At 31.6% G+C, this 14,492-nt stretch overlaps 1 protein-coding gene across 3 annotated transcripts in view; it reads right to left on the bottom strand.

Moving 5' to 3' along the window:
- Positions 1-8,481: 8,481 nt before the first annotated feature.
- LOC126758557 (TWiK family of potassium channels protein 9) overlaps positions 8,482-14,492 on the bottom strand; it is a 93,759-nt gene continuing 87,748 nt past the window's right edge. For 2 of the 3 annotated variants that reach the window (XM_050472875.1, XM_050472876.1), the window contains one exon: positions 8,482-9,374. In XM_050472875.1, coding sequence (XP_050328832.1) covers positions 9,219-9,374 — 156 coding nt within the window. In that variant the 3' untranslated portion in view covers positions 8,482-9,218. Of the gene's footprint in view, positions 9,375-13,318; positions 13,358-14,492 lie in introns of all 3 variants that reach the window. The other variant, XM_050472874.1, reaches the window with a different exon arrangement.

Genomic DNA, 14,492 nt, shown 5'->3' on the forward strand with positions numbered 1-14,492 from the left:
TTTGCTTTTTCGAATTTCAATTTTGTTAAAGTAATTTTTTTGGGTCTAAATGAATATTTTCTTGGACACTTCTGATTTAAAAAACCACTAGAAAAAAAAAAAAAATTTTAGTAAAAAAAATTTAGAAACAAAATTTAGAAACAAAATTTTTTTTAGTAAAAAAAATTATGTGAACAAATAACAAAAAATACCAAAAAAAAAATATTTTTTTATTAAAAATATTAAATTAACTTCACATTATTTTGTTTGAAAAAATTTGATTTTAGAACCAATAATTTTTTTTTCTAAAAATTATGTATGTATATAAATAATTAGAAATGCAAAAGTAATATAATAATATTTTTTTTTATTAATATTATTTTTATAGTATATTATTTAATTAGATAAAAAAAAATTGGTTTTTATTAGAGATAAAAATCAAAAAATCATCCTTAACAGGGTATACTAAGTGTGTCCTACTAACTTCAAACCCAGGAGGAAACGTCAGAGACCCTATAAAATATATTAAAAATGATCAGTTGACCAGTTGAGTCGAATTAGCCATGTCCGTCCGTCTGTCTGTGAACCAGTATCCCAGTTTTTGGAACATAACGATCTGAAATTTCGCACTCGTTCTTTTCTCATCAAGATACTGCTCGTTTACTGCCGATATCGGCCCACTTTAGCTGCCATACAAACAGAGCGATCGGAATCGAGTGCTTGTATGTAAGCTTCTTCATTTGATGAGATATCTTCAAGAGACTTTGCGTGAATTATTTTCTGAGGCATTGGCGCCATCCCCGAAGAAACTGTTCAGATCGGACCATTATAGCATGTACATAGCTGTCATACAAACAGAGCGATCGGAATCAAGTGCTTGCATGAAATAGCTTCGTTGAAACCGAAGTTAACGTTATTTTTTGTACTGTTTTTCATGCTGACGGTGAGAAGAAATTCACATAAGTTTTGTATTATGGCAACCCTGACAGTTTACTTAATATTAAAAATTGTATTGTATAGTTTAATAGCTTGTGTAACCGTATCTAGCGACTTATAGATCGCTTTCACATTTAGATTTACGAATTCGCTGCCGACAATAAATCGGTTGACACGTAGTTTCTTCACGACAAAGACTTCAGCAAGGCGACCAGAAATATCTCTTCATTGGTATTTTTTAATTAGCTAAATTCGTCTGGTAAGATAGTATGTTTTGTGGTCTTAGGACAAACAATATAGTTACAACAAATTCAATTTCTATTCGAGTTGCCATGCTGCTATTTATAAGAAAGAAATTATTTTTGCATTTTTCTATTATTTTTTTGAAAAAATAAATAAATTTTCTAATTACATGAAAGACTACTCAAATACGTTTGCATTTATTTAAAAAAATATATTTTATTATTATTAATTATTAAAATTATGTGGCAACCCTTCACAAAATAATTTCAATTTTAAGCACTCTTAAATTTCTTTTATTTGATAAATTTGTAATCAATTATTTTATAAATATTATTATTGACTGAAAACCTTATACAGGTGGCAACGCTATTCTTTCTAAACCTCATCAACCATTTTTAAATCTCTTTTATTTGATACATTTGCAATCAATTATATCAAAAATATTAATATTGACACAAAACTTTAAACAGGTGGCAACACTATTTTTTTAAGCATCTTCAAACATTTTTGAATCACTTTTATTTGGTGCATTTGCAATCAATTATATTAAAAATATTTTAATTGCCTAAAAACTTTAAACAGGTGGCAACTGCTATTTTTCTAAACCTCATAAATCATATTTGAAACTTTTTTATTGAATACATTTGCATTCAATTATATTATAAATATTTTTATTGACCGAAAAATTTAAACAGGTGGCAACACTATTGTTTAAACTTCATCAATAATTTTTTAATCTTTTTTATTTGATAAATTTCCAATGAATTATATTTTAAATATTAATATTGACTGAAAACTTTAAACAGGTGGCAACGCCATTTTTATAAACCTCTTCGTTAATGTAAAAATGACTTGAGTCATAATCTAAAATTTCTTTATGAAACAAAATAGTAAAAATCAACATTGGATTACTTGTGCACTCAAAGCATTCAGTGCGCATGCGCACTGAACTTACAACAGCCTGCGAGGCAAGCTGTAGATAACTAACACAAAACAGAATGGTGTACAATAAATATGTTTGTAGTAATATTTATACTAAATTTGAAATAGGTTATGTAAATATTTACGTAGTACATTTAACGGGTGATCCATTCCGAGGTTTCCTACTTTTTATAAAGAAAAAACACTGAAACTTTAAATTCAATTTCAAATCTTGGCCGTGGCTATTGAAATCGTACCCTTTCCTGGATCACCCGTGATTTTCTACTTTGTAGATATGTCTCTGAAATCACTTGGAGAAGTAGAATTTAATTTTTTTATATTTCCACTCTGAACCAAAAATTGCACTTACGTATAACAACAATGAATGCGTCATATTCATTCAGCTTGCATTTCAGTGAATTTTTCTTTTGTCTTTAGTTTTTGAGTAAACAAATTCATTAGAAGCCATTTAAATGGCAGGCAGGTCGCCTTTCGGTTAGTTTTATAGTTTTTGAACTATATATGTTATGTCACTTATGTCTATATACATAACTTGTAAATAAATAAATGCATATACTTAGAAGCTAATGTGCTCGTGTGTGTGTGGCTATGAAGGTGAAGCAAATACAATTAGTAATTTTACAGACTTTGTATTTGATTTTGAATCAAAATTTAAAAATAAAATCTTTTGTTAACTGCTTCAGAGCAATATAATGACAAGTTGAAGATACATTCCCAGGTAATTCAGAATAAAAAAATAATAATTTTTTGGGAAAATTTAGAGCATATTCTTCTATACGCAATATAGTTGCTATAGTATCGTGGGCGATACAGTTGTACGATTTTTCTTCTGAATCAAAATAGAGTCCTATCTCGGCGATTATGTTTTCTTCGGGGTTTGGGATGATTCATGGCTGCCCGCAGGGTTCCATCTGTGGTCCATATATTTGAAATCTCATGATGCACTCTTTGCTTGGGCAGCTGGAGCAACTCTATAAGTGTAGTGCGTATGCGGATGATCTTTTCTTTTGGTTGAAGGTCACTCGCGGTCTGAGTTAGAGCGAGCGGGGGGAACATTTTTAGAAATTGTAAATACTTTGGGTTTAGATGTGGGGGTTGACATATCGATGGAAAAAACGGTAAAAAGGCTGTTGAAAGGTAGATTTCCCCATTCCGTTTACCGATTTTCTGTATCAGGTATGTAACGCAAGTCAAACCTGCGCAAAGTTTTGAACTCAGACCGTCGACTAAGTATTCGTTTAATTGCTCAGAAGATTTATCAAAATCTGTGGTCTATGACATTGGGCCGGAGCACTTGAATATTCGTAAGGTGTGCGCGAAGATGGTCCCAAAAGTACTCATTGACGACCAGAAATTTTTAACAGAAAAATTTGAACATGTGTGAAAGTGACCTCCAATTTTTGAATAACGTAATCACAGGTGACGAGTCATGGAACTTTGAGTATGATCCCGAGGCAAAGCGGCAATATTCCTTTGCTTTTGAGACGAAAAAGGTAATCCAATCCCTGGCCACCAGTCCAGAGCTGTATGGAAACTCAAATAGTAGTAGTTTCGGCTACGAAATCTGACCGGAGACTTAATTCTAGTATCAAGAAGAGCAGGAGACCTTGGAGTTCGCTGCTGCTCATGCGGACTGCCCCCTTGGGGAGTATCGTGGAGGTTGTGGTTTATATCCAAATGGGGGTAGAACTGACACTTTGTCAGTTCAATGTTGAGTTGTATTGCAACCGGGTGCCGGACCCAAAGTACAGGAGAGCTTTTAGATGGGCCTCGAACCCTGTAAAGATGGTGGTGGTGGTGTGAGAAAAGTGCTTTTATTGTTTCCCATTTAAATTGTTCCAATCCAGTTCATGTTGATAAACTGGTAACGAAATTGATTTTATTTTAACAATTTAATTAAATAAAAAAATAAGGGTGGCAACCTTTCTTTCATAGATGTCTTCGACCACTATTTTTCATACATTTTTGGTTCTATATTGTAATAATTATATTGCATATTTATTAATTTCTTGAAATTAAAATTTCAAAGCAGGTGGCAACGCCTCTTTAGAAAAAATTTCACAAATTATATTTGCGTGGCCGTTTTCGCTTTTATATTTATATATCTTTTAATTTAAAATTTCAAACAGGTGGCAACATTTCAACTTTTTAAAACTATGTAAGCATTGTAAAACTTTTTTTGAAACAAGTGGCAACTTCGCCTCCAAAAAAAATTTCAACTTTTACCTTTGCAAGGCAGATTTTCACAATAATTGTTTTTATCTTTTTAATTGAAATTTTCAAACAGGTGGCTACCTTTTATTTTTTTAAACTCTTTAAGTATTGTTAAATTCAAAACTATTACTAAAATCGTAAACGTAGCGTTTTTTTAACCACGAATGTGATGTTTTTTAGTTGCGTAACTCTATTTTGTTGCAAACCCATTAATTTTAATACCTTAAGAAAAGTCACATCGGAAAAGCCGATACTTGCCATACTATTATATTTTCATTACATAAATGAAGAAACATATGCACCTCTATTCTATGTATGTACCTTTGTATGTATGTATGCATTCATGTATGTGTGAATTCATGTAAGTACACGATATGATATAACTCATTTTCTTCATACAAAACAAAAAACCGAAAACATTCACTTAATCATAAGTTCATAAATTTCTCGGCACAATTATTCAACATGAAATCAAAATATTTAAGTTTTTCTGCTTTGTTATGTTCAGGCACGCGCATAATGTGGCACATCCTTCAATACACACATACATACACATATACACCGCCATATAAGCAACCGAACTTATTTACTCATAAATCCATTCTTCAAACGCGCTTCCTCGGTGGCCGCACTGTCGAGCCCCCAGTTCTCCTTTTTTACTGTCACACACACACAAACACACACAGATAATTATTTGTTTTGTTTTACATTTTAGTGGTCTCTTTTTTCACCGTTATCACGCAATTTTATGGGCGAAATGTGCTAAATGCCTGACATTTATGTTAATATAGAAATCATGAGCTGCTCGCGGGTTGCGTGCGCGCCAAAAGTGGGGGAGTGTGAAAAATGGGGAGCATAAAAGGTTATTACTGTTAGTTTGAAGTTACATTGATTTATTTCGGGAGGAATATGCTAATGCGAATATATCATATATGTTAAGTAGGAAGAAATCTAATTTCGTGTTACGCATGTGTGCAAATCTGTGTGTGGCAAGCGGAGTCCGGAGCTGCTCGTGGTTTGGGGAAAATGAAAGATGTGGTTGGCATATTAGCATATAGAAATTTGTGTACAAATTTGTGTATGGAATTTATAAAAATATGGCAAACAAGGTAAGGGATGGCTGAGATACGAAAGGAACTAATATCTCTGTAAACGACAAAAGAAAACATTTCTTATTGCATTTAAAAAAATATTGCCAATTTTTTATAAAAAGATAAATTAAAAAATTATTTTATACAAAAAAAAAAAAAATTAATAAAATAATTTTTTTAATAAAATTAAATATTTTAAAAATTTTTATTCCATTATTTTTATGAAAAAAAATTAATAAAAAAATATAAATAAAATAATTTTCTTAATAAAATAAAGTATTTTAAAAATTCTTATACTATTATTTTTATAAAAAAAAAATTAAAAAAATATAAATAAAATATTTTTTTTTATAAAATTAAGTATTTTAAAAGTTTTTAAAAAAGAATTATAAAAAAAATTATTCAAAAAAATTAATGTATTATAGTTTTATTTTATGAAATTTAGGATTTTAAAAACTTAAAAAAAATTATTTTATAAACAAAAAAATTAAAAAAAAATATTTATTTGTTTTATAAAATAATATTTTTATGATTTTGTTTGTTATTTCTGTAAAAGAATTAAAAAGTATGTATAAAAATTTTATTTTATAAAAAAAAATAAATAAATTTTATACAACAAAATATTATAAAAAAAATATGTTATTTGTTTTTTTATATTATTTATTTATTTTTTTTTATATAATAATTTTTTTATAAATTTTTTTAATTTTTTTACGGAAATAAATTTTTTTTTTAATATTAATATTAAATAATTTTTTATCAAATTTATTAATTTTTTAATAAAATAATTTTGTTATAACTTTTTTTTTAAATGCTTTTACCGAAATTTTGTAATTCCTTCGTAAAAAATTATAATAACCGTTTCATAAAGTGCTTCCAACTTTTAGAATAGGCATTATTTTTTCCACAACTGAGCGCCTTATTTTCTGAAAACTTTCTCAAAACATTCCTAACCTCAAAATATTCGTTTCGTCAGAATTATACTAAATAGTCGAACTTTTCAAATCTTTCCTTATACTTTTTCTTGACAATTTTAATAACATAAATTAAAAAAAGTTATTCTACAACTAAAATTTCATCGAGAGTTACTAGATTTCGCAAGATCGGGTATAGAAGAAGAAGTTAAAAAATTGTTCTCATAGTTCTTGGAATTTGGATGAAGCAAACTAATATTTTTGATCTTCTTATTATAAAATATAAAATAATTTTTAAAAGGGGGTCGTTACCACTACTTTGAACCCCATTCCCATGAAAATCGGATCTAAATAACCAGAACGGATCCGGATTTTTAACGTGCAAAGAACTGTCAACTGAGCGCCATGTCTCGAAATTACTTCAGGAATGTTTTCTGCCGCTTCAACAAGAACATTACTTTGAACCAGCGTACGATCTTTGCACCGAATAGTAGTAAAGAGTATAAGATTGCGATCAAAACGCAATGAGATTCTCCGAAAATATTAATGCTGTGAATAAGTTTAAAAAAATTATTGGCCATTCGAGGCAAGTTTAGATCTTATAGGTCCTTCCATTTATCGGATAACATCTACAACTATGAAAACAAGTTGGGCGAGAAATGTAGTAAAGATGAGCTCTTGAATGAAAGAGGTTATGTAGACAAACGAAGTAGCCCTCTAAGGCAAAATTGTATCCTATAAGTGTGCCATCACAAGGGTCCTTTTAAATATTATAATTTATGTATATCTATCACAGTCGCTTAGGAAAAAACCATTTCTACACATTTTTATATATTTTTCTATTACTTACCATACATACATCTTTCTTATACATATCTGTAAGTTTGAGTGAAAAAAATTGCGTGCTCGCTGATTGATACGTTTTGTATGGTTTTAATGGCTTTTTACGCGTCCTTAATTGCGGCTTTTGTTTGTTAGAGGATTGGTTGGTTGAAAGGGGAAGTCGCAGAATACCTAACCGCAAGCGATAAGCTAGTCACTCAGTGTTTGAGTTTTTGAACTGACGTTATTTTCTCCCCAAAAAGCTGGTAATTTGTCGGAACCGCCGATACCGGACCACTATAAGATGCAGCTATCATACAAACTGACCGATCCAACTCAAGTCTTTGTACGGAAAACTTTTTTATTTCGAAAAGTAACTTCACGAAATTTAAGCTCATATATTTGCCTAAAGCAACGGTACAATATTGGGTCAAATTGTTCAGATCGCATTGCTACAGCTATAGCGGGCCTTACTGTGCAGGTGTGCGATGGAAGACATCAAGAAGCATTCGGTCGTAGTCCGGAATGCTGTGTTTGGATATGTTTGTAGCTTCCTCGTCTGCGTTTCACTGCATCCAAGGCCGGCCGATTGCCTGGCATGTTGCCACCGACGTTTCTTTGTCTTTTCCCCATGTGCTGCCGGCTAGCGACTTGAGGACTTTTTTACGACTTTGGTAACAATCGAGGTCATCTGAGGAGTGAAGGAGCACAAGCTGTCGAAAATCACACCTGAAATCGACGGCTCAGGTTGTTCATAGTCCACCTCTTCAGATCCTTCTTCGATGTCCCCAAGTAGCGTTGTGTAATTGTCTGTGTCTAAAGCCTTTTGACAAGTCTAACGCAACAAGGATCATCCTCTCGCAGGGTGGTTTTTGGTTGAGACCATGAAATATCTGGTTGTTTATGATGCTAAGTGCTGTGGTGGTGCTGTGCACTTTTCGGAAGCCATGCTGGTGATTGCTAGTGTCTTCACTACTGGGGAGAGGAGAGTTATCGAACGATATGACTCCTTTTTGTTGGCGGGTTTCCCAGATTTCAGTAGTGGGACAATTCTTCCGATTTTCCACGTATCAGGTATTTGAAGAGTGGTCAGCGACAGGTTGAGGACTTTGATGAGGTAGCTTATTCCCGTCGAGCTTAAGTGCACCACCCTCGTTTCTCACATTTTTGAAAAAAATAAAAAATTGAAAACCTAACCTTACATCATAGCTTACTTCAAGCGAGTTTTTTTTTTAATATTCGAAATTTCTACTCTTTTTATAAAAAATATACCCAAAACAAATTTCGCTACTTCCTTGAATATTGAAATAAATACCAAAAATTTTTACATTTAAGTCTTTTTTTATTAAAAGTAACAAATATTATAAGTAAATCAATACAATATGCTTCTACTTAAGCTAAATAAATATTACAATTGCTACTAAATTACAGTTGCTCAAATGTCGTGAGGTCCTTGCAAGCACGTTTGGCGGTTACCACGGCGTATGAGTAACTTTTTTCACGCGCCAACTCGCACTTTGTGTTTGTTTTAAATTATAAAAAAATTCAAATTAAATAATAACTTATAAAACAAGTCTAAACTAAAAACTGAAAATAACGCTTCTATATCTAGCAACTACAACTACAAACACACTTAATTACAACTACTTACATTTAAATTTATGGAAGCCTTACGCTACTAACTCTACTAAGCTACACTTAGATATGCTTACAATCGATTTCCATGTTTTTGTTGTTGTTGTCTACAAATGAATCGAACATGTACCCAACATGTTTGTTGCTCGCTGCCAACATATAAATATTACATACAGACAAAATGCAGCTAACGACTTTGCTGTCGACGGCCTAAAAGTATGCTTGGAAATTATTGTTTCGTGATTTAGTGCTACTTAAACGTTTATTGGCGAGTTTGCTTTCACTGATTCTTGTAAAATTTGTGCGCTTCGTAATATTAACTTGAACTGAAGTGAAATTATATAATAAATATGCTAATTTTCTATATTCCACGTATTTGCTATTGTTTTTGTTATAACTAGACTTAATTAATTTGTAATTGTATTTAGTACCGTTGCTTAGCTTAGACCGATGTTTCGTAAATGACAATTTTTAAGACTTTGGGTTTGTTCTCTTGTGCTTCTTTGACCTCCTTGAGCAGCGCATTGGTGATGGCTTCCAGCGCGGCGATGTCGGCGTTGTCCTTCTTTGTGCCGGTATTCCATTTGGGCATTGAAACCTTTTTGGTGGAGATGTGAAGATAATAAAATATATTTTTTTAGTGAAGACAGCTTTATGAAGTGCTAATAAATATATTTTTAAGGCTTATTTGGGTACATAATATGCAGTAAAAGCTTAAGAAGTGGAAGCTCTAAAAATCTGCGAGCTTTTTATGAAAGCTTCAGTTATAAATTAAGCTTATCGATATAATTATGGCTAGTTAAAGGAATATGTATACATATTTTTGTATTTAAATTTTACTAAATTGCAGGCTTGAGAGTTTTTGCAAGCAAAGCATAAATTTCAAGGTCATGTTAAAAGCTTGGGCAAGCAGTTGCTTTGAATTGCTAAATGCATTGTTAGATTTCATTAATATATTTCGATTGTATAGGCTTTGTATTGATCTTAAAGCAGTATAAAACTACTTTTTATATATTTCAAAGCTTGGCGCCAAAAAGTGGTCCAATAAAAAATTTATTTTAATTTATGTAAAAGCGATAGATAATTTCTGAAGCTCAAAAAATAATAAAATTTTTTGTTAAAGTAATTGCGCTTAGTACAGCGCGCATACAGTGAAAACTGATTGGGATACAATTTTTTAAATGTATACGAGGTGCGCTCGAAAAGTTTGGCGAGCTTTCACTTACTTATATCAAAAACTTTTTCCTTCATTCATACACATTTATTTATTTCTCTTTAGGTGGCACACCTAATGTTCTTCTTCATCATTATTGGCTCAGACACCGCTTACGTGGCTATAACCGATTTTACAATAGCGCCATCTAGTGTTGAATTTAATATTTTTAATCAAATTTCCCCATAAAATAATCTTTAAGCTTTTTAAAAATCGAATGTTCCAGCCAAAAAATTCATCTTTTTTCATACGCCGCCAATTTCGCAATCCTTGACTTCTTTTCTGACCCTACGGTTGGGATATTGTTCAGAGAAGTACTAGAAATAGTCTTCTTTCTTGTACTTTCATTCACGGATGAGGCCGAAATCACTGCTATACAGGGCAGTGGAAGTTTTTGTTTTTATAATTATAATTATATAAAATATTAAGTTTTATTTGATAACACTGTCCAACAGCATTTTTGGAACAGAATAGCGACCCCATAATTCTGAAAGGGTATATTGAGTAGATCATTTTTGTAGAACAAACTTATGGTCCAGCACGTCTGAGTTTTTTTTTACAGTGGGTCAAAGTTTTCATTTTTTGGTCGAAGGGAGCATTATACTATATGAAAAAAATGTTGTAAGTTAATGTCTGAGAGAATTTTATAGTCAGAGTTGTATACTGGAATTGTATGAGGATTATTTTTGTGGAAGATCTTAACCCTCCAACTGGTTTCTTTATGGGTCAATTTGACCCTTTTTCGAGAAAATCAAAAAATATCCTTTAAAAAAGGACATTTGAGGATTAAAATATTCTACGAAAATGTTTGGCGGAAAATTTCAGTGGGGGTCACCAAAGACACCATTGTTGTAAATAAAGCTCTTTACGATTGATAAAAAAATTATAATTTTGTTTTAATAGTGGTTTATTATAGTATGTACATATTTATTTTTTTGCTTCAGCAGTAGTAGGACACTGGATTAAAGATTAAACTTAATACGCAGAAATAGCATGTATCTGATTTTGATTTTCAGGTTCAATCCATACAATAGGCGCAGAAAATGGCAGCGCCTTAGTACCGCTTTTGTACCAGGTCAAAAGACCACTTTCGCAAGTAGTACATACAGTTTTTGGTATCCGTGAAGCTTGGATAAAAATCGTGTTCCAAAGAAAATAAAATATGGTTCTTCAATTGTAAGGAATATCTTTCTTCTATTTGAAGGTGCGTAAAATTTCTACAAATAAAACAAACCAATCTCTTAATTTGCAAACAGAATCCGCCATGCTTATTTAAGCTTTAATTGTTCTTTTTTTATATTAAAGTAAAAATCACACCCGATGTGTACTGCTTAGTAAGTCAATTATGCTTAATTTTATCACACCTGATTTGTAAGTCACAGCCGACTAGACGCGAGAAGTCAGTGTTTGGCCCGGCCGAACTTGACGACGTTTTCACCTACTTTGTATATGTTGGCGTGTAATTTTTTATCAATCGTAAAGAGCTTTATTTACAACAATGGTGTCTTTGGTGACCCCCACTGAAATTTTCCGCCAAACATTTTCGTAGAATATTTTAATCCTTAAATGTCCTTTTTTGATATTTTTAGATCTCGAAAAAAGGGTCAAATTGACCCATAAAGAAACCAGTTAGAGGGTTAAGATCTTCCACAAAAATAATTTTTCCACAATACAACTTGACCATAAGAATTCTCTCAGACATTAACTTACAACATTTGGACCAAAAAATGAAAATTTTGACCCACTGTAAAAAAAAACTCAGACGTGCTGGACCATAAGTTTTTTCTACAAAAATGATCAACTCAACATACCCTTTCAGAATTATGGAGTCGCTATTCTGTTCCATTCAAAAAGTCTATCATTTGTTGGACAGTGTAATTGATACAGTAGATTTTTTTGTATCGAAAAACGCCTTTCTTTAGCTGTCGGATCTCTATGCCTTTGTACCATGCCATTCATGCCATTACTTCTTTCTCAAACCGTGAAAAGTACATATTTTCTATTACATCTTATAATATTAAGGGCTTACATGGGCTTACGGGTTCCAAAAAATCGATTTTCGTCAATAAAGTCTTTTTAAATTCTACAATACCTCTGCAATATTGTCCTAAATTTTCCGATGCGATTAATAGTTTTGGAGATATAGCCTTGAGAACTTGTGCGCTCGAGGTTAGCTAGGCTAAGCGCCCCGTTTTTAAACACATTTTTTTTCAAAATTTTCTTTTTGAAGTCGGTTGACAAAATTTCTCGAGAACCACTCAACCAACATAAAGAAATTTTACACAGGTCTTTGAAATATCGGAAATGCCGTCACAATGGCCGACTTTAAAATATTTTTTTCAAAAAATTTCAGAATTTCTTAATTGCGTATATTTGAAACAATAAAAAAATCGAATAAAATATTTAATTTTTTTATATGAGAAAATAATTGTTGAAAAAAGTCTGTTTTTTACCCGAGTAAACCCATCTAATCCCTTAATGGAACAGGTGAAAGTTCAGACTCAGAAAATTTAGAAGCTTTGATGCTGCCATTGTAAGTGAAAATATCGCTAAAAGGGCTACTATTTAAGCATGTGTCTTCTTGGCAACCAAATTTCTTTCCATTAAGTTAGACGTCTCCGAATTGAATTTCTATTTTCTCCTTTTACAAAAACTTTAATAAAATAATAGTTATGTTGGTTTTAGATTTTCTCCTGCTGGTTCTTGACCTGCTGCGCAATTGTTGGTCTAGCGATATTAGAATTCAAAGCAAAATTCTGGAATATTCATATATCGGGTGATTTTTTAAGAGTTCGGTTCTTTATTTGAAACTTTAGATTGGTTCATGACATTTACTTTTTGAAGATAATTTCATTTAAATGTTGACCGCGGCTGCGTCTTAGGTGGTCCATTCGGAAAGTCCAATCAAGAAATTTTCAGTGAATGGGCCCTAGAAAAGTTGGCAGAAAATCCGCTTTTTTATCGACAAATTTTGTTCAGCGAATTTTATGCGTTTTTTTTAAAAAAAAGTTATCAAGCTCTTAAAAAATCACCCGATACATATAATAATAAATTAAAAAGTTCACTATTTATAGAAATATTAATTACCCTTTCTGAGCATTGTTTATTCTGATTTAAGTTTTTACAGAAACGATTCATGTGTGTATTTTTTAATATTCTAAATTCTTTTTAATATGTTATTTATATTATAATATTTTTACATATTAAAAAAAAAAAAATATTTTATAGAAATATTAATTTCAAAATAACATATTATCCCAATCATTTTTCACTGCCTGATATCGCATTATTTACAGTTTTTGAAACGTAAAATAACCTGAAAAGCTTACGGGTAGTAATTTCTTTAATTTTACATCATCTACAGAACGCTATAGTATGGAAATTAAAAAATAATTAAAAATAGATTTCGAAACATGTGGTTAGTAGGTAGTGTTAGTAACGACATATATTATATAAAATGGGGAAATATTTAAAAATAAAATATAATTATTAGAGGTATTTACACAAATAGCTACAAATGTATTTTTTTATGTATAAATCCATATTATTGAATAGTTGTCATTAATTAAAAGTATTTAACAGTTTGAGGTAAAAAATTTGCTCAGATAATAAATACTATATGTATGTTATAGTCCCGAAATACCAAAAAATTCAAATATTTTCAGAAGTATCTTTAGATATTGGAATAAATTATTGACTACCCGAAACGCAAATCAATTTTTATGTTCGAAACACACGTAGACTGGAGTTGTCAAATTGAATTTCATAAATTCAGACTTTTTTTTTAAATTTTTTCAACTGTGAATACACCGAAATTCATTTAAGTTTCAGTTGAATTAGTTTACTAGTCATTTCTTTGTTTAAGATTATCATAGAAATAATTTTACATATTTATTGTCCTTAACAAGTCAAATGTCATTCTACCTTAATGAAACCCATATAAATGTTAGGTTAGGTTAGGTTTTGTAGCCTACGAGTATAAACAGTGTTTAGAACATTTTCTTTACTTGTGATACAAGCAGATAGTGAACCAGATTCTCCAGGCGGGAGACGACAGGGGACCTTATCAGTGTGGTTTTAGGCTCGGAAAATCAACAAATGACCAGATATTCACCGCGAAAAAGACCCGTGAAAAGAGAATCGAGGGCAATATGAAATATCTCCTGCCGTTAAACAAGCAGTCATCGCACTCGCGACTAGGCTCCCATATCCTTGTTGACAGTCATAACTTCGAAGTCGTAAATAATTTCGTCTATCTTGGAACCACAATATCAGCCTTGAAATCCAACGCAGAATCACTCTTGCCCATAAATGCTATTTCGGACTGAGTGGGCAATTGAGAAGTAAAGTCCTCTTTCGAAGATCAAGGACTAAACTCTATAAGTCACTCATCAACCACGGATGAAAACACCCCAGCTCTGAAAGTATTCGACGCAGTAACCGCCGAGGGAAGCAGACGAAGAGGAAACCCTTCACTCCGTTGGAAACACCAGGTGGAGAAGG

The sequence above is a fragment of the Bactrocera neohumeralis genome, chromosome 5 (assembly GCF_024586455.1).
Source record: "Bactrocera neohumeralis isolate Rockhampton chromosome 5, APGP_CSIRO_Bneo_wtdbg2-racon-allhic-juicebox.fasta_v2, whole genome shotgun sequence".
Taxonomy (NCBI): Eukaryota; Metazoa; Arthropoda; class Insecta; order Diptera; family Tephritidae; genus Bactrocera; species Bactrocera neohumeralis.